Raw genomic sequence first — 19,149 nt, forward strand, 5'->3', positions numbered from 1 at the left:
CCAGGGTCATTGAGATGGCTGCTACCTCCCAGTTTGCCAGTCGATACAAAAAGGATCTCAGTACAGAAGCCCTCAGAACAAAAGTGGCACGTAGAAAATCAATGCTTCAGAAGGAGAACAGACACAAGTTGTTTGAAAAAGGCAGACACTTTGGATTGGCAGATGTCAATATTCAGCTCTCAAGAGAGAAGGGAAATCCTCAACTAAAGGAGAGGAGTGAAACATGTTCTCAAGAGGACAGCAGTGTCAAACAGAGTAAGTAAAAACTTTTAAAAATCTTAGAAACCTTTTTTAAATCATTAACAATGTTTTAGGTAGATTTAGTAACATTATCACAGGGACCTAATTGTGGTCAATGCTTTAATTTGAAGAAAAGGTTTAGGATTAAAAAAATGACTATCAGTTTTTCTAAGAAAATGAAGTCTTAATACAGCTTTATCCTCCTCACTGCTCTGGTGATATAAGCAAGGCTTTGCTCTGTCTGGTCTGCAGCAGCTAAAGGAAGAATGCTGTTTTGCTATTAATAATCAATGGGAAGTCGCTTTGTCATTCAAGAATTGAAAAACTCAAATCTAAATTTTCATCTAACATTTAACTGGTGTCTGTCATATGCTTATTGTTGGCTCATAAATATCTCCAAGATTTTGTAATGTGCCTGTCTTCCATCTTTGCTTCAGAACAAGCTGCAAATGCAGCCTCCAAGAGGATTAATGAACGCAAGGAAATGCTCCAGCGCTATAAAGAAGAAAAGGAACTTCGAAAACTGAGAGAGCAGAGAGAGAAAGCAAAGAAGGGCGTGTTTAAAGTTGGGTTATATAGACCAACTGCGCCAGGTTTTCTCTCATTTGTACCTGAAGATCCAGTGATAGTGAAGCAGAGAGAAAAGGTAATAAGAGTAATATTAAATATATATATAAATGAAGTATATGTGGTACAAGATATTAACATTTCTATTTGTACACAAAATGATGTGTATGTTATGCCAAACAGTTTATTTTGTAAATACTTCATAAATACTTTATTTTATAAGAAGAAACAATAAGGGTGTGATTTGGCTCTTTAGTGTTTGTTTTTTAACAAAGCTGGAAATAGTACTAGTGAAATGTTGATTTTTGTATTTATGACTATGTTATCACTTCAAAACTGGAATGATTCATCCACAAATGAAACAACTAAGTTATTTTAGAACTGGTAACTTGTTCCTATTTAATTCACTCGACTGAAAGTTTTCACATTACACACTTGACACATTCTGCACAGGCATGTTGCTTTTAACACTTGAACTTTTTGCTTACTCTGACAATGATAGGGTGGGGGATAAGGATTATGTTAACTCCTGTTTCCTTGGGGATGTTTCTAGGCAGCTCCTGCTTTCTCTGGGAGGATTACTCGATCAAAGGCCAAGAACCAAGAAGAAATAACTGTGATACCAACTGCATTTAAGCACTCTATGGTTTGTTTTCTATATAAATTTCAGATTAATTTAGAGAAAAGTGTGCAATTATTCTTCAGACCATAACTGAAGGTTGTATGCTTAAAGTTGAGAGCTGTCCCTAAGGAGGTTTTCCTGGTAAGAAAGATAAATTAGATCAGCTGATCTGAAGTAGAGGGAGTTTGATTAGGTCAGTACTGAGAAGAGTGCACAGATCTTCTGGATCAGGTTTTTCAATACAAAGTATTGTAGTCAGCAAGGACTGCAGATATGCATTGAGGCAGTAGTGAGACTGAAGTTACATACTTTGGTTTCGATTTGGAGAGCCAGTGCATCTCCCTGGAATGCAGAAAGTCTGTCGTGAATGCAGTTAATTCTTCACTCCAAAATTATTTCAGTGTTGGCATATTTTTACTGTTAATCTTGGCAGTCCCTTCTGCTATTAGTTGTATAAAAAGTAGGTTTTGTTGGGGAATTTCGCCAGCAGTAATCTGTAAAAGAAGCTGTATTTCAAATCTAGCAATCTTGCCTTCCAGAACTTAAAAGAAACAAACTTACAAAAATTATATGACAAGCAGTAATGGACTTAAACTAAAACAGAGTAAGTTGAGGTTAGATACAAGGAAAAAGTTCTTTACTGTGAGGGTGGTGAGGTGCTGGAGCAGGTTGCCCAAAGAAGTGGTAAATGCTCCATCCCTAGCAGCGTTAAAAGCCAGGTTGGACAGAACCTTGGGCGACATGGTCTACTGTGAGGCATCCCTGCCCATAGCAGGGGGGTTGGAACTGAATAATCTTAAGGTCCTTTCTAACTGTACCCTTTGTATAACTTGAATGTAGTTTAAGAGTTTCCAGTCATAACATTACAAAGGGACAACTGAATCAATACTGGGCTTTTTTTCTGAAAACTGATTTTTAAAACACATTTACTAGGATGTGACAGTAATTGACACCTAGTTTCACAGTAAGCTGAAAATGTGTCTTAAATATTTTTCTTCATTCTTTTTCTGGCAAATTCTTAACTAGCTGTATAATACATGTTAACACATGTCTAAACTGAGCTGTTTTAGCTTTACTTTTTTTTACTTTTGTGCCAAATTGTATAACCATTTGTTTTACTGGAGCCTAGGATAGAAAGATGAGGAAAGAAATTAAGCTGCTTCATTTCTAGAAGTCTAATACTTAGCAAAATACTGTCTACTTGTAGGTCTCTGCCAACGGGCATAAAGTGCGCCCTATGCAAGCAGAATGTCAACAGACGAGTACAGACAAAGCTGGTGAAAAAGCAAAAGGTATGAAAGTAGTATGATCCCTACACCTGAATCCATAAGAAGGACACCTCTGGGTTTTTTTCCTGAGTCAGTAGTTGTGACATTATGGGAGGGAGGCAAGGAACATCTTCAGTTAAGATCTGCAGTACATTTTTGTCCATAGGAGACAAAAAGTTCTTAGGACTGCTCTTCCTATCAACTATGACAAGGGCAGCAGCTGGCAGATTATAAAGTGTGTGGCTCTAAGTATCATGTGTACTTGTTGCTTCTGTAGGCTGTAGGAAATGGAATGTCCTGGTTACTGATTATTCACCCTAGGAGCGGGAGAAGTCGGTAGTCTGGATTGCATGACTGCTAGCTGCTTTACCATCTGGAACTTTTCAGAGCTTTCTGTTTGTCTCTGAGAAGTTTATCACTTCTGTATGTAACTGCTGCTGTTACAGAAGAGCAAGGGACTTCACCTGGGAAGATGAAGGCTAGCTGATATAAGAAAATATGAATTTTCCTTGGTATTGTGGGTGGCCTGAAAAATAGCTCACTCCATGAGCTGTACATATTTTCAGTGAGGTCACCTTCTGTCTATACAGTAAATATGCTGTTTGTGGTGTCTAAATGGAACTGCTTGTGTAACTCAGCACTGGGAAAGGATAGCCCAATGGTAAAACACATTAGCACAGAATGTTGGAGACAACAGCCCAAACCTCTGATGTACACTGGTGCAACTGGATGTGATTGTCTCTTCAGTAAATTTTACAATCTTGCATTTTCCTATTTTACAAGAGCCCCTTCTATATCTGTCACTTTCTATGTGACAATTACATATATTTCATAAGAAAACAGCAACAAAAAAACAACCCATGCCACCTTTCAGGGAGTGGAATACTTTTGATTAGAAATACTTCCTGATAGAGCAATGATGTCTGTGCCTTAAGTAGATCAGGCGAAGTCATGTGGAATATTGACGTTAATGCAAGATGCTCAGTAATTCAGAGTTAAATCACTTATGCATCACTAATTCAATTAAATCGGCAAGCAGCAGACTTTTAAGTAAATTTCAGTAATGCCTTCAGTGAATACTGAAAAGATCTGTTATCAGTGTTTGATATAACAATTGAAACAGTAACATTTGAACAATTTTCATCCAGTAGACTTGATTATTCCTTTTGTGCTGAATCAAGAATGCATGTTATGTATTTAAACACTGGTATAAAAATGTTATGGAAGTAAATGTCTGGTTAAATCAAATGTTATATATCTGGTAATTTTTTTTCCCCAACTTGTCATTCTAGCTTCCATGGAATTGCAGTTTGATATTAAAAACATGAATAGGATTGACCAAGTAAGGCTATTAGGTTTCAGGCAGATGTAGAAAGGGAGGGTATGAAATAAAGAGCTCCTGTTAAATTTTTCTGTGCAGGAGGATGCTATCATTTTGAAGGATATTAAAACATTACTAAAATACAAAGATGGAATTTTTTAAGATGGGTAATACAGTGCATGGATTTGTCGTATTTTATAAATTGACCCTGAAATGTTTTGTCGGAAGAATACTTTGTTAGACTAGATTAAATTCAGACATTACAATACTTTGATATAATGACCAGAGCATCGCTGTGTTACACAGATGGTCTCCTTAAGCTTCCAGTTGTGCAAATAACTGTGACAAGTTATTACTCTAGAAAGCGTGATCTCTAAAGTGGAGATTATGTTGATTCTGATTGCAGGGAACTTTGAGAAGGGTTCCTTAAGCTTTGTACGTGCATCAAGCACACTGGTACCTTGATGGTCCTGGAGGTGCTACTACACAACAAAAACACCTTCTATCAAGGACCTTTAGAGCATTGCTAGCACTGGTTGCACTGAACTGACAAAAAAAAAACAACCCAACTTTGTTGATTCTGGCAAACTAGTGCAACTGATAATTGCTACTGCACTTCTCTGATTTCTGTAAAATATAAACTTTCTGTTTTATTACTTGAGTGCAGCTCCTTATTAAGCTTGCAATCTCTGGAATTAATATTTCCTAGTGTTGCAGACTGCAGTCCAGACAGCCTCAAATGTAAGAATCACCAGAGCAGCAGCCTCTGCAGCTAGGCAGATGCAGAAAACGACAGCTACTGAGGCTACTACTGGTAAGTGAGGTAGTGAATCTAGTCCTGCTTGTGTGGCTCAAGCCTAACATGTGTTTGGAATAGTGTGCTGTAAAGAGATACCATATAGTACTGGATAAGTGAACAGTGGAAACAATGTGCGTATTTATATGCTGCTGTTAGGCTCACTGTCAAATTATATACTGAGAGCTTTGTCTTTAGGGTTTTGCTCATATCTCACTCTGTTGTGCTGTAGAGATAAATATCAGTTTGTTCTGAACTGTTTTAGCATACTATGTTCTGCAGTGTAACTATCTCTTTTGAATAAATTGCATGTAAATCATGCCAAATCATCATGTAAGAAAAGGACTAAATACTGTATCACTTAAACTCTCATCTGGAGCCTTATTGCAGTATTTAAATCAAGATGTTGAAATTAACATTGGACAGCTTCCCATAAAATCTGTCAGTGTAGAGCATCAGTATCCATATGGTAATCTCAACCTGAAAGAACAAAATGAGAACTGGTAAAGATTTGCCAGTTCAGTGTATCACTGCTTAATGCTGTAGGGTTATTAAGTCTGTGATCAGGAACAGATACCTCTGGAAGAGATGAGAGCTTGTATTCTTCAGGTCAGGAATATTTCTTCATCCATGTTTGCCTGTTTACTAGAATAGAGGAACATGATGGCTACTGAAGGGTAAATTTTTAGTATATATTCTGGCTTTCAGGATATTTAGAATGTTTTGCAGTGTTCCTTGTTATATATGTGACAGAAGTTAACGCCTAGGCTAAAAGCACAGCTTTTGTAGTATCAGTTTCGATTAGCCAATGGATCCTATGCCATATAGAAATTAAAAATCTGAACTCTATTTGGCTTGATGCTGTCTTTTCTGCATTTAAGGACTTAAGATGACTTTTGTATAAGAAAACATCTAAAGCCTAATGACTTAATGCATCTGTTTTCCTTTCTAGGTGATACATCTCTTAATAGGTTATTAAATCCTAGGCTGGGTTTTCTTTTGAATGAACTTATGCAGTCAGGTGTCTGCCCTCTAGCCACATCCCCCTCAAAAAACAAAGCAGTCTCTCCCTGTCTTTAGCCACTGGACTTTTATGGCAATCTTGAGAGAAAGAAATTATATTAATCAGATGCCTTTTTGACCTTTGGGAGTTTCTCTCATTCTAGGTAACCAGTCACAAAAGAAGACAGCAAATGCAGGAAAGCAGAAGAAAACAGTCAAACCTGGCATCACAGAGGTAGGTCTTTTACCATTTGAAATGGAAAAGCAGTAAAACTGATTTAAGAGTAATAACAACGTAATTGTAGCTCAAACATGGTTGTGTTCAAACAAGTAATAAATTCACTAATAAGCTAGATTTTTGGGAAGAAGCTGTATGTCTTTTATTATGGTATATTTTTAAAATTAAGATCAGCTGTAGTGCTTACATGTGACTTGATTACAAATCAAGATCTGGACAATGAATTGAATTAGATAGATTCTTACATGACATATCTCATGTCTGATGTTTTAGCTAGTTAAAAAAAAACCACAACATATACACAAAAACAATCCACAAAACCTGCTGGTTTTATCTAGCATTTGTAATTTTTGTGCAGTTCATTCCTTCTTGAAACATAACTCTGGATGTATCCTTTCCCTGCTCAGTTAAAGATACAATACTCCAGAAGCTGAGAAGTAAGTACATGTTTAGGTTTTGAACCACCAAAAAATAAAGCTGGGAATGTTCTCTGCTGCAAGGTAGATAGGATTTATGACATGATTTATCATAATTAAAGGCAGTCATTGTGGTTCTTAGTGACACTGCTGTAATAAAAACTTTTTTTCCTTTACATAGGGACAGCAGTATTTGAATTCATTATAGCTCTCATGCCTTCATGAGCTGACCATTGTGTATGAGAACTATCAAGGAGTTTTCTCCTTCTTTGCACTCCACTATTGCCTCTTACCTCATGTCTCCCATCTCTGCTCCTGTTTCCATAACTGTGGCTGTGCTCTAGCATGGTCTTGAAACTGGTGCAGTCATGTACAGACATTGACAGGAGGTAAGAGGCGCTTACACCCTTGCTTAGATGAGTACCTCTTTACAGGCAGGAGTTGGTTTGTGCTGCCAGTTGGTAAACTCTTGCTGTAACCTCAGTCATCTCATTAGAAGTGAGTTAAAAATTGAATTCAAGGCTTACATTTCAAGTAGGGGTATCTAAAGTAGAGCCAAGACTTTCAGTGGATTGAAGACATATATTTTCTTGAAAAACAATCCAAGTTCTTTTGGCTGGTTTGAGCTACAATATCTCAATATAGGTATCTCAGAAGTGTGTTCTGTATGACTATCTGGTTGTTCATTTCATAGGAATGTGGATTCAATTTATTGATTAACTTTTTCTCCTCTTTTAATGACATTCTGTGGTCCTAACTGCACTTGTCTTGGTCTGCATTCCTCAGTTGTCAGCTTATTTTAGCTTGTTCTTTGGTCTTTGGATTAGAGTATGTGTATAAACTGTGATTATTCAACAGGCATAGTTTGATTTGGAGCTAGTCGTTCTGCTCTTGAGGAGCTTATCACCTTAAAGCATTTTTTTTCTAGCAGTGGGATCAAGCATTTGCTGATTTTAATTACTGTTTTCATAGGTGAGGTGTTCTGCTGCTTTAGCCCCTTCAGTGGATTGTTGTGTTCCTTGTAGCGAAGTGCTACCCCTGCTGCTAGAATGATTTGCAGGTGTCAAATCCAGTTGGGCCTATTGGTAAATCATGACTTCTATACATGTATGCTATTGCAGAAAGCGAGTTACCTGAAACTGTTCCCTTCCTAATGGCTTTCAGTCATGTTAAAATTCAGCCCAAGCCTATAGTAAGCACTTAATTGATTCGATAATGTAGTGTTTGCTTTGTCTCTTTGTGCTGTTATAGGTAATTCCTTCTGAACATGAAGTGGATAAAAACACTCAACCGGATCCAGTGATGAAAGGTTCTGCAGCTGATTCTAAACATCCAGTGTCAATAGAAATTCAACAGGAACAAACCTCAGTGGAAAACAAAACCAGTTCTGCTCTGAGGAGACCCAGAATGCATTCTTTTGCACCTCAAAACTTTGTGTTCCAGCCATTAAATGGATTAGAAACTTACAAAATTAGACCCATGACTCCTTCTAGGGCAAGTGCATTTTTGACACCTAATGCCTTCTGGGATTTTTCAGAATCACCAGGGTAAGATTCTTTCTTCTAATGGCCTAAAATGCAAGGGAACCTCTGTGATGATACCCAAAACGTCATCTTTCTGTTAGAGATTCCCTGTGTAGCAAACTGTTATGTTGAAGCACCTGCTCAACATGGTTGCTAACATAGCTTAAATGTGGACTTAATTCAACAGCAAAGAAAGCAATACAATCCATAATTCTGTTTATGCTTTAGAAGTAGAGCAGCAACATGTATCAGGGACTGTGCCATATATGTATCTGCAGATTTATTCAGTTTAATAGGATTTCCTTCAGTTCTCTAGCATTGTGTGTAGGATTGCTTTCAAACTGCGAGTTTCTGTGTATTTGGCCATATTTGATGTCATGTTTCTCAATGTCTTCCCTCTAAATGTCTTTTTGTTTTTTTTTCCAGTGTTACAATTAAAAAATCCAGTGAAACTAAGGCACAAGAGGCTAATTTTAAAAGTCCAGTTTCACCTGCTGGTAAAGACATTCAAGAACAACAAGCCCCTACAAGTTTGGAAGAAGAAAAAGGTAGGAAGTTGACACTTAGTTTATTGTTCTAATGTTTTTAGTTTTCACCAGATTCTGAACAAATGCTTTTCATAATTTTCAGCAAGTGAACTGGATGAAAAAACTTCCATTCAGAAATCAAATTCCAGAGCTCCAATCTCTCCAGATACAAGAGTGCTTGAAACCAAGTCAGATGATATAAGAGAGCAAGAGCATGATGTGCCCTATTTCAGGTTTGTGTTAATTTGTTTCACTTCCCCATTGTCTATTTGGAAGTCCTTGACGTGTGTTGTGTAATGACACACCCTGTAAAGATCAGCTTACGATGCTTGGTCAGTAGTACCCTGAGTAGGCACATATTCCTATCTTCCCTTTTATATTGTTAGTTCAAGTAAAGAATATAAAATTCTGGAGACTAGCGCCTTGCCCTAAGGAACAGAAGCCTGAAAGAAGTAGAAAAGTATCTCAGTCAGCAAACTAAAATTAATGGCATAGCTTCCCTGAAAGCAAAAGGGTACTAATCATAACAGTCACAAGTAGTGACAGCAGTTAGAAAATTCTCCAAAGCCTTATTTTTTCATTATCCCTTTATTTTTAGAAACATTCTTCGGTCTGAGACTCAGAGCCTGGAGTCTCAGTGCCTCCAGTGGGAAGGAAAATTAGAGTTGGACATTCCAGAGGATGGTAAGACTAGGCTGTAATAGGCACTAGAAGTGGTGGAATATCTGAATATATTCTCAAAATAGCACCTAAATCTACAGCACTGAGTAAAGTTATGTTAAATAGAGTTTAAAGTTGTATCTGCCTCAAGACAAAAAGGCATGCTTTATCTCCCAATACTAAAACTTATGTGTAGTACTTGACATGACACATGGTTGATACTATCAAAACAGGTTTTCTGTTGTTAGTTTTAAATGTATTTAAATGTATGAACTTTAACCCAGCTGATTTATTTTTTAAAATAAAATTAGGTTTTAATGTAGAATAAGTGTTCACATTTGGGAGAATGAAGTTGACTCACCAATGCTTATCTTAAAGACTTAGAGATAAGCATTTTGAAAGAAGCAAGTTTAGAGCAGTTCAATGGATAAGTTTGTTCTATCAGAATTGTATTGCAGGTCTGTAATAGATGAACATAGTTCAGACAATAACCAAACTCCAGACCCTTCAAATACATATTTAAATCAACTATGCAATGATGGATTATTCCAAGGTACGCTTTTTTTGTTTCCTTGTTGCTGTTAGCTAAAGATCTTATTCGTACCACGACTGGTCAGACAAGACTGCTCCTTGCAGAAAGATTTCAACAGTTTGAAGGACTGGTGGATAATTGTGAATTTAAACGTGGTGAAAAAGAAACGACATGTACAGACTTAGATGGATTTTGGGATATGGTTAATTTTCAGGTAAGTACTTGCATATTAACCTCCTAGAAGAAAGTTGATGGGATTATTTACAAACAATGGATAGAAGCGTTTTTGTTTTCTTGCATATTCAGATTCTGATTTATTTTTTTAATGTAAAAAAAAAAACAACGTACTTCCTAAACACTTTCTGATAGTGAATATTACCAGTTGATATACCATGATTTTATACTGTACAGGTGTATAGTAGCATATGTAGACCTGTTCATCTGTTGTGGCTTCTTGTGTGCTGTGTATCTTGTTTTTCTCTGGAGTGAAGGCATGTGGTCACGTTTTATTCTGATTTGGAATGAGGATGAGGTCACAATGCCTACCTGGACCAAAAGCTGAGAGCTTTGGAACATTTCTGAAGTTCACCTGAAAAGTAGGAATTCCATGTTTCAGCATGAGAATAATGCAGAAACTACAGTAACTTCTTATAGGGGTGAGCTTAGGTGGTAGAAAATCTTCTTGTCACTCTATTGTTACTTCTGTTGGTTTCAGAACGAAATATAATAGTCTAAATTATCAAAAATATTCTAAATATATCCAAGTTATTCTAAATTATATAAATTATTCTAAATTACCAATATCAACAATATTGGTAAGTCAGCATTCAATAATGGAACTAGTAACTAGTTAGGTTAAATGCAAAGATGGGTTTAGTGTTAAGATCCTAGTCATAGGTCTTGAATTCCTTCCAGAAAGTGTGAGGGTTTGACCTTCTTGAGAGATGTTTGAGGGGAAGTTTCCTACAACAAGTAACTTGAAAAAGCAAGGTTTACTTATGCTTACTATGTATCTGGGAGCAGCTCAAGTTTCTTTATCCTCCTAGTTTCAGGGAGGATGTAAAAGATTTGTCACCTTAGCCGCTGGTCTGCTGTACATAAATAACCCTTGTATGACCTCACTAGCAAATGAGGCAAGTGCCTCCATTACAAAGCCTAAGAGCAGGCTGTTGCACCATGTGGGGAGGAGGTAATGCTGTAGAGCTTGCTTGTTACAAACAAGTACAGATTGCATCAGGAAGCTGTTAAGGCCAGAAGTTTAAAAAAGCAAGCAAGTGTGCATGGCATGTTTCCTACATAATGGAAGACTCTGCTTGTTTGGATAAAAGCTATTACGCAATGTGTTCTTCTGCATTCCTTAAATGTGACAATTGTCAAAGTGCTTAAGTTCAGTAGATCAGGTTGTAAAACAGCTCCTTAATTTTCGATGTTGGATCTTACTGAACAATTCTATGCTTTCCCTACAGACCTTAAACTACAGAAATAAGACCAATACTGTTATCTAATCCGAAGCTTGTGTATGTTAATATAGCCTTCATGTCAACTGTATGAATGCTTAATACTCTGTTGTTGGTTTAATTTGCTTTTGTATTAAAAAAAAACTTAAATGCTATAAGTATGCTTAAGTGTGTTATCTAATTTTATGAAACACTGCTCTAATGTGAATCTGGTAAGTCTTGAAAATAAAACCTGGACTTTTTTGGGCTGTCCTATAGATCAGAGATGTGAATAAAAAATTTGATGATCTGAAGAAGCTCCAAAACAATGAATGGCAACCACTTGATGTCCCAAGCAAAGCAATTGTAAAGGTATGAATAGTCCCCAAGGCATCAAGTTGCAGCAGTGTGTTATCTAAAATAACTAGTAAGATGCTATTGCGGTAAGACTATTCTTAAATGGAAAAGCCTTGCTCATCTGGCTTCTTTACATGTTAATGGTTAGAAATTCAGTGAAATTTTTGTCAAGAAGCATCCTTTCTCCCTTGCATCTTCCAAGTGCATTCAATATCACTTGGTGTTTGTAATGCTAATTGCCTCTTTTAGCTGGGAAGATTAGAACTAAGAATTAGCAATGAATCGTTTGGGAGCCATTTGACTCTCTGTTAGTAAGACAAATTATTAATTTTAGAATAGAAATTTACCCTTCAGATATAGAACATCTTATCTGGGCCACTTTTGTTGCCACTGACTTAGCTGAAAAGGAAACCACACAGTAATTTGGCAGTGACTGCGAGTTTTGAGCAGTGAGTACGAGATTACACTGGTGTCCTGTTAAGACAGCACCATTGGCTAGCATTAAACTGCTAGTTTGCTAAGCACAAATGGATCTGACACTTCCCAAAATAAGTTGTTGCTTATTGCAAGATAAGCTTTGATGTAAGCTGTTTTATCTACTTTCTGATTTGGAATATAAAATTTCTTCTAATGACTGAATACCAAGTCATATTCACATAACCTAAACTCCGTCCAGTTCCTTGAGACTGTTTAATCATAAAACTGATAGGAAGGTCGGTAAGAAACTCCAGGCATAGGAAACTGGAGGGAATGAGGTCTTTGTGAGCTACCTGTAAATGTCAGAACCCTACAGATAATACAAGACACAAAACTTCCTTTGAAAAATTGAATGTCAGGAGAGACTTCCTTCCCTGGCTTACTGGGGTCTGTCCTGCGGTTACTTTATCTCCCTGCCACTAGGAGTCCCTGTATCCCGCTGCTTTCGTTAGGAAAAAGTTGTATGGCGTATTTCTGAACTGCAGACTCAACATGAAAAATCCTCAATATATTGTCAACACAAACTAACTTTAATAGCTGAATATTAGACCAAGAAATTCCAGAGATTAAGAGAGATCTTGTTTCTAGCGTGTCTGTTGCCTGTTGCTGTTGCAGCGTGTGACAAGCAGCTGCATAGGTGTTTGTGTGTAATTGCTTTGTGTAGATGTTTGTATGCAATTGATCTGTCTGAAATGTCCAGATGTGATCCAGACTTTCTTAAAATTTCAGAAAAAGACTATTACAAACAGAGTGTCTAAACCAAAGCTGGGAACAGCTGGAAGAACTGCAGCCCAAAACCGGCTTGCTGCTGTAAAAGCAGCTATGAGGGATAAAATGAAGCATGATGGAGCTGCTGATCATACACAACAGGAGAAGCTACCACAGGCAGAAAAAGTGGTTTTTGAAGGGGGATTTTTCACAATTGAAAGCCCTGTGAAAACCTTTCCAGGTGGGTGGAGCCTAATCATGATTTTGGTGACCTGAAAGTACAGATGAGAGTTTAAGCAATCTCACTGGGGAGAGGAATTATGCTGTTTATACTGGATACAACTCCAGTGCTGGACACAGGATTTTAACTGGTGGTTGATTACATCAGGGATCCAAAGTAAGCTGTTCTACATGAATGCACTGATTTGAGTGATTACGGCAAAATGAAATCTCGGCTTGGACAGAGAGGTTAAAGTGACCAGTTCATGTTTTTTCCAGCATCTGTTTAATAATGAAGCTTCAATTTGAGTGTTCCCAGGTAGGGATTTTTATTTTTTTTTTTCAAACTAAATATCTTGCAGTGCTGTCTTCAAAGCTGCAAATGAAGTATACCTGTGATCTGTGTTCACGGTTAACAAGATTGTAACATAATTCCAGTCTGCTATAAAAGATGTTTAATAGTTGTAGGGTTTTAGTTGGCTTTTGTTTGGTTTTGTGTTTTAGCAGGTGCTCAAAATATAACTTTATTTTCAGTGCTTTCTCATTTCAATCTATGTATTGACTCATTAGGAGTTCTGCTTCTCTCCTATTTCTAGTTCTTTTGAGCTAGAGTTAACTTTTAACTTGCCTTTTTTTGTGTGTGTGTAGATCTCTTGTCTCATCACAAGACTAGCGATTCTTTTTGTATGCCTCTTGTTAGTAGAGGAGACCTGAAAAGTTTTGCGCGACACCGGGTTCAAGCAAGCTCTAGCAGACAGTCTGTCAGAATATCAATTCTGAACCTGTCTTTTTAATTCTACTAAAATTATCTAAACGTAAAAGATGGAAATTAATGACAGGTGTCACCAGATGGATTCCTTAATAGGAACAGCAAGTCTGACTATTTCAGGCTTTCTGTGAAGCAATAGTCATTACTAAATTGCTCAGCTGGAGTTAATGTAGTTTTGTAATTTCTCTACATAATACATATGAGACAATTCAGCAAGCAGGAAAAAAGCATTCCTAATTAGAATGATAACAAACAGTTCATCTTCTAAAAACTACTGTAACAATGAAATACAAAATGCTTTTTTTCAGGCTTGCTTTCAAAGACACCTTGCAGATCTTCCCAGCGGACTTCTGAAAAACTGGCAACTCCAAGATCATCCAGTAGAGCTTTGTTTCCAGGCATTCCTTCTGCCCTTCATCACCCTGAGGATACAACTGCAGAACAAACACCATCAGTGCCCAAAGGCTTCCACCCAGCACCAGATTTGAAAATGCACCAGTTTCCTGTTGGAAAAACTCCCCCACTGGAAAAACTCCCTGGTGGTTTTCTTGAACAAAGGTAGATGTGTTAAGGCAGCTTTTGACTTTGTACAAGTAAATTTATAGTTCTCACTGAAAGAATGAATATTAGTACCCGTTAAATGTGGCTTTCCAATTTGCTAGTGGTAAAGGCTGCAAAGTCCTTGTGTCTGTTCCCTCCCCCAAGGAAATACTAAGAGCTTTTCCTAAGTGTAATTTTGCTGCTGGGGTAGAAGTTTATTTTTTGCCCAGAAAGTTTGATTCATAGTTGACCAGTGCCAAACAAGCAAATATAATGGCATAATACATCTTAGGATCAATTGGGTAAGTCAAAACATGATTGATTGAAGGTGATTGAGAAGAATGATAACATTTTGGCTTCTATTTCAGCATTTCTGTAGTTGCTGAAGAACATTGCTCTGTTGCTGGCACAGAAGAGGTAAATAAGGTAAGTCATGCAGAGTTCATGTATGTGCTTTAAATATTTTATTATTAATTAGCAAAAAAAAAAGAGAAAGTTATTTTTATTAGTTCTAGAACTTGGATTTCTGATCAAATCCTCATTTGGTGATTTTTTTTCCTTCTCAATGGACATAGGTAGGGACTGCTGCAGACTGGGGATCTTGTCTAGCTCTTTGGGAGCTATCTTTTTGAGGTCCTGTTGACTGCTCTGTGAAGACACACATCACCTGGGCAAGCAATGTTCCTTGAAGTCCACTACTGTTTTCTGGTGTGAATTTTTCTTTAAAATGCTTTTGCATTTGGGGGACCATGGCTAAAGGCAGCAGTAGCATTTAGTCCTCATGGTCCTTAGGCTGCCATAGCAGAGCTTTGGGCTGTTACACTTTTCAAAGGCATAGCAAGAGTAACGTTACTAATACAAGTATTGGGAATTCATGCCCTGAAATGTCTGAGGACTTGGTGATATGCCTGTGTTTGAGTAGCCTTAAAAAATAAGAAAAAAGGGCTGTGCCTTCACTGGTTTAGGTGGTACTGTGATACTCGGTGAAAGCCAGTGTCCTGCAGTCACTAATCCATTACTACCTTTCATCGGAAATAGAGTATCTTGATTTAATCTATGCATGATTACAACAGTTGTTATGTTGTCTATATCCCCCTAGACATCTGCCCTGTATATAAAATAGGTATTAAAAAATAATCTTGATTACTGATTTGTTTTTATACCTTTTACTTCATCTATTCCCTATCAAATGAGAAGTTGCTTGTTGGTGATGTCTCTGGGAAAATGGTGGTAATTTATAACTTCCAGTATGGCTGATAGGTTTTCCTTCAGAAGAACATCCTCAGAATATTTTTGGCACTTGAACTTCAAAATCTTCGTTCATGTGGAAGAGCTTCCTTTATACTCGCAAAGAGATTATCAGGCTTACAAGGATGTTTGGGAAGATAGTTCATATGAAATGGATCACAGTCTTAAGCTGTGAGCCTTGTCCTGCTTGTGCTTTGTACAGTGTCCAGAGTTAAAATCCTGTCTCTCCTGAATTGTCTATAAAGCCTGTAGATTAGATGTATGGACTTGGTTTGACAAAGCAGGGACATGCTCTTTTCCGTAAACTTACATCCCTTGAATGTTCTGGCTGCTGTTTCAACTTTGTGCTTTCTGTATCAAGAGCTGACAAACTTCTTTAAATTGCACACAAAAAGAAAATGAGAGAGCTTTTTAGTGTCCACCGGGTTTCACTGATGCTTTCCTTTTGGCTCTCTGAGAAGCAAATACAGTGGCTCCAGACATCTTAGCCTCTCAGAGGGCTAGGAACAGTGAAAATTCCTGTTTTTCAGGTGCTGGAGGATTCTAGCAGTGAATTAAAAGTAATGGATGGCACAGAAGAGATGGTATTATCTGCTGCAGAACAACAAGATATTGTCATGTACAGTCCAGAGAAGGATAATGGCGCAGAGACTAACTTTGTTCAGTCTGGAGAACCAAAACCACATCAAACAGGTGCATTAACTGAAAGGGGGAGACAAAATAAGGCCAGGTTGGACAGGGCTTTGAGGAACCTGGGCTAATGGAAGGTGTCCCTGCCTGTGGCAGGGGGGTTGGAACTGGATGAGCTTTAAGGTTCCTTCCAACCCAAACCATGCTGTGATTCAGTGGTTATCTTTGAGATGCTTAGTGTAGTTTGTTTGATAATGCTGGGGCCTTATGTTTATTCTAAAGCTTTATGGTAGTCTAAGTATTACTCTTTGAAATCACTGTCATTGTAGCTTGGTTAATCTATGTATGCTGTTAGCAAAACCTCCTTTAGCTAGTATGACTTTCACAGGTGTTACACGTTGAGCAAAAAGTGCCCCTAGGTTTGTCCTTGTAGTTTCTGTGTGATATGTAAAGGAAAAAGCTAATATAAAAGGCTTGAAGTGGAAGTAAATATAGTTAGGGGTTGGTTGGGGTTTTTTTGGGGGATGGGAGGAGGGTTTGGTTTTTTTGTTCAGTAAGTGCAGAAAATGATACCTTTTTTTCAGCCTTGGCAGCATCAGACTAACTTAATAATCCAATTTTTCAGATGTTTCATGCAATAATTTGACATCTACTGAGAGAAATCCTTCTGATATAGTAAGTTGACCTTCAAGTTCATTTGACTAAGACAATTTACACACTACAGTACTGTTAACCTTTCCTCCAGAGTAAATCAAACTCTTTAAGATGTTATTAATCCAATTCATTTAACTTACGCCAAATACAAGCCACAGCAACAGCCTGTCTCCCTGTTTGGGCTCGCACTATTATTCCTTACTGCACATGAGTGTAGGATGAATCAAGATAATTGTAACAGAAAAGTGACTGATTTTTATCAGATTGATCCTTTAAATTGTATTTCTTGTGAATTCCCTTGTAAATATTTACTAATGTAATGAATGGCCTGGCTTTTTCATTCCACTTCCTTCTTGGAATTTTTCAGGTCTGTCCCATCCCTCTTTTTTTTTTTTACATAGCTTTAAATTTAAATTTTAGAGCTGCCAGTAAGATTCAATAAGGAAAAGCATGTGTGCAAAACCTTTCAAATTGCTAACAGAATTTGGGCATAGAGTTGCTTGGGTCTTGTGAAAAATCCTCTTTAAAATATATGGATTACTGATTATAGCAATGAGTGTCTTCAAAATGGACCACACATTCACTTCTTATGTCTGGAAATAAGCTTGCAAAATTTCTGTTCGCAGGGCCATGGTACTTAAAGTGGCACATGGTTTTGACCTGTGGCTGTTGCTTTGTAACAGTATCCTATAGAAGCAAGCACAGTTTAATAAGCTTACATCTACTAAGTGGCTGCATGGGTCTGACAGATCCATGCGTGGCTTGTTCTGAAGCTGCAGTGTGTCTATAGTACTGAGTGAGAGGCAAGAGAATTGCATGCTCCTGTTCCCTGGTCAGGTATTTTCTGCTAGTTTTTGCCCCATGATGTTTGAGTGGCCTCAGGTAGGCAGGCACCTCGCATATGTAAGTGGCTGGCTGACAGTAACTGCTGTTGGTCTGGTGCTTATACAGATGATGTTAGTAGAATTTGCTATTACCTTGTTTGATAAGTCATTGCAGTGCCGTTTTGTAGAGTGGATAACTGTTCCTCCAATACTTACTTCACACTCTTATCATTCTCCCACAGCCAGTGCTGGATGCTGAGCTTCCCATCACTCCAGTCAAGACCATAGCCCAGAAGTTTGCAGCAGCTGAAGCATTCAATGACCTTATTGTATTTTCTCCATTTTCTTCCTCTGGGGAAAAATGAAAATTAACTTGAAATTAAAAATATGTAAATTATACCAACAAAACCCCCAGGTATCTGGAATCATCTGTTACCCTTGAACTGTGGTCTGAGTGAATGAATGCCTGTAGCACTTTGTAGTGGAGCTCATAAAAATATTTCATAATGTTTTACAGTGCAGTCAGTCTGTACTGTAAGTACTGCTGTATATTAGCAGTGGGGTGTTCACTGGTTTTATACCTGCTGTATCCAATGATTGCATATTTTGCCTACAACATGAAATATTTTTAGTTTTGTATAATTCTATGTATTGCCTGTCTACTTCAAGCTTTAAAACTATTCATTTTTAAACTTCTATATTCTGACCTTACTTACCTCATAAATTATTATGAGACGCCTACCAGACTAGCTGTACTGGTGCCCTGTTTCTGGCGTGTGCATGCCTTCTGAGGTAACTCAACATTTTACCTCCCTAAGCACTGTTACATGCTCGGTCACTGCTCTGAGGATGCTGTTGCACCCTTAGGCTCTGGTATTCTGTGCGTTAACAACTGCCTGAGCAGCAGCTGTGGCAGGGATTGATGCATGTCTTTTTTAATTCTGTGGGAGTCTTTTTTTGTGTTTAACAACCACTTGCTTTGTAATAGTAGAAACTCAGAACAAGGAATTCTGAGTCAGATAATATCTTTTCCTGGCAATGTATTAAAATAGGCACTGGATATTTTCTTTAAGGACACAGTTATCTGTTGAGTCTCTTAAGTACTTTCAAGCTCAGTTGTATTCTCTCTTTGCTTTTTTCATGTGAAAATCTCTTAACCTCTTTCTCTGAACACTTGACATGCTAACCTCAGCCTCTCCTTGCATCTTATTGCTGTGCATTCTCTTCTCTGGACTGTAATATATTTATGCATAAGGAGTATGCCAGTTATATATACTTGATTTGAGCAATCGTATTAGGAGTACAGTTGAGTGCTGTATTTTTAACCAATATCTGACTCAGCTTCTTGTAATGGTGACCTTAGTGTAATGCACACATTCTTCCTCTAGCCTTCACTTTAAACCAAATGAAGGTAATTCAAATCCCTCAGCAGAAAGCATCACCAGTACAGCTTGGGGAGCTTGTATGACATGAATTTTAACCTGGAAGCTGTGTACTGATTACACTGAAATAAATAGAGGAAGCTAATGTGACTTGGTGTTACTGTGCTGGAATCAACTTTGTTACTAAATTCCT

General features: G+C 37.6%; 1 protein-coding gene across 1 annotated transcript; it reads left to right on the forward strand.

The window, feature by feature from the left end:
* DLGAP5 (DLG associated protein 5) lies at nucleotides 1-19,101 on the forward strand. The gene is made up of 18 exons (XM_057433076.1): nucleotides 1-255; nucleotides 678-886; nucleotides 1,361-1,453; nucleotides 2,637-2,721; nucleotides 4,728-4,832; nucleotides 5,981-6,051; nucleotides 7,722-8,017; nucleotides 8,420-8,541; nucleotides 8,624-8,753; nucleotides 9,119-9,204; nucleotides 9,766-9,926; nucleotides 11,428-11,520; nucleotides 12,712-12,931; nucleotides 13,987-14,236; nucleotides 14,587-14,644; nucleotides 15,997-16,159; nucleotides 16,722-16,771; nucleotides 17,817-19,101. Exons 1-18 carry the CDS (start codon nucleotides 15-17, stop codon nucleotides 17,937-17,939), a joined length of 2,556 nt encoding a protein of 851 aa, XP_057289059.1. The 5' UTR covers nucleotides 1-14; the 3' UTR covers nucleotides 17,940-19,101.
* The last annotated feature ends 48 nt before the right edge of the window (nucleotides 19,102-19,149 follow it).

Source organism: Pezoporus wallicus, unplaced genomic scaffold (genome assembly GCF_028554395.1).
Source record: "Pezoporus wallicus isolate ANWC-B61680 ecotype Strahan unplaced genomic scaffold, APGP_CSIRO_Pwel_v1 contig_7379, whole genome shotgun sequence".
Lineage (NCBI taxonomy): Eukaryota > Metazoa > Chordata > Aves > Psittaciformes > Psittacidae > Pezoporus > Pezoporus wallicus.

Coding starts and splice junctions, on each gene's coding strand:
- DLGAP5 (XM_057433076.1), top strand. CDS start 15: ATGGCTGCTACCTCCCAGTTTGCCAGTCGATACAAAAAGGATCTCAGT. Junction 6,052..7,721: donor TCAAACCTGGCATCACAGAG/GTAGGTCTTTTA, acceptor GTGCTGTTATAG/GTAATTCCTTCTGAACATGA. Junction 14,237..14,586: donor GGTGGTTTTCTTGAACAAAG/GTAGATGTGTTA, acceptor CTTCTATTTCAG/CATTTCTGTAGTTGCTGAAG.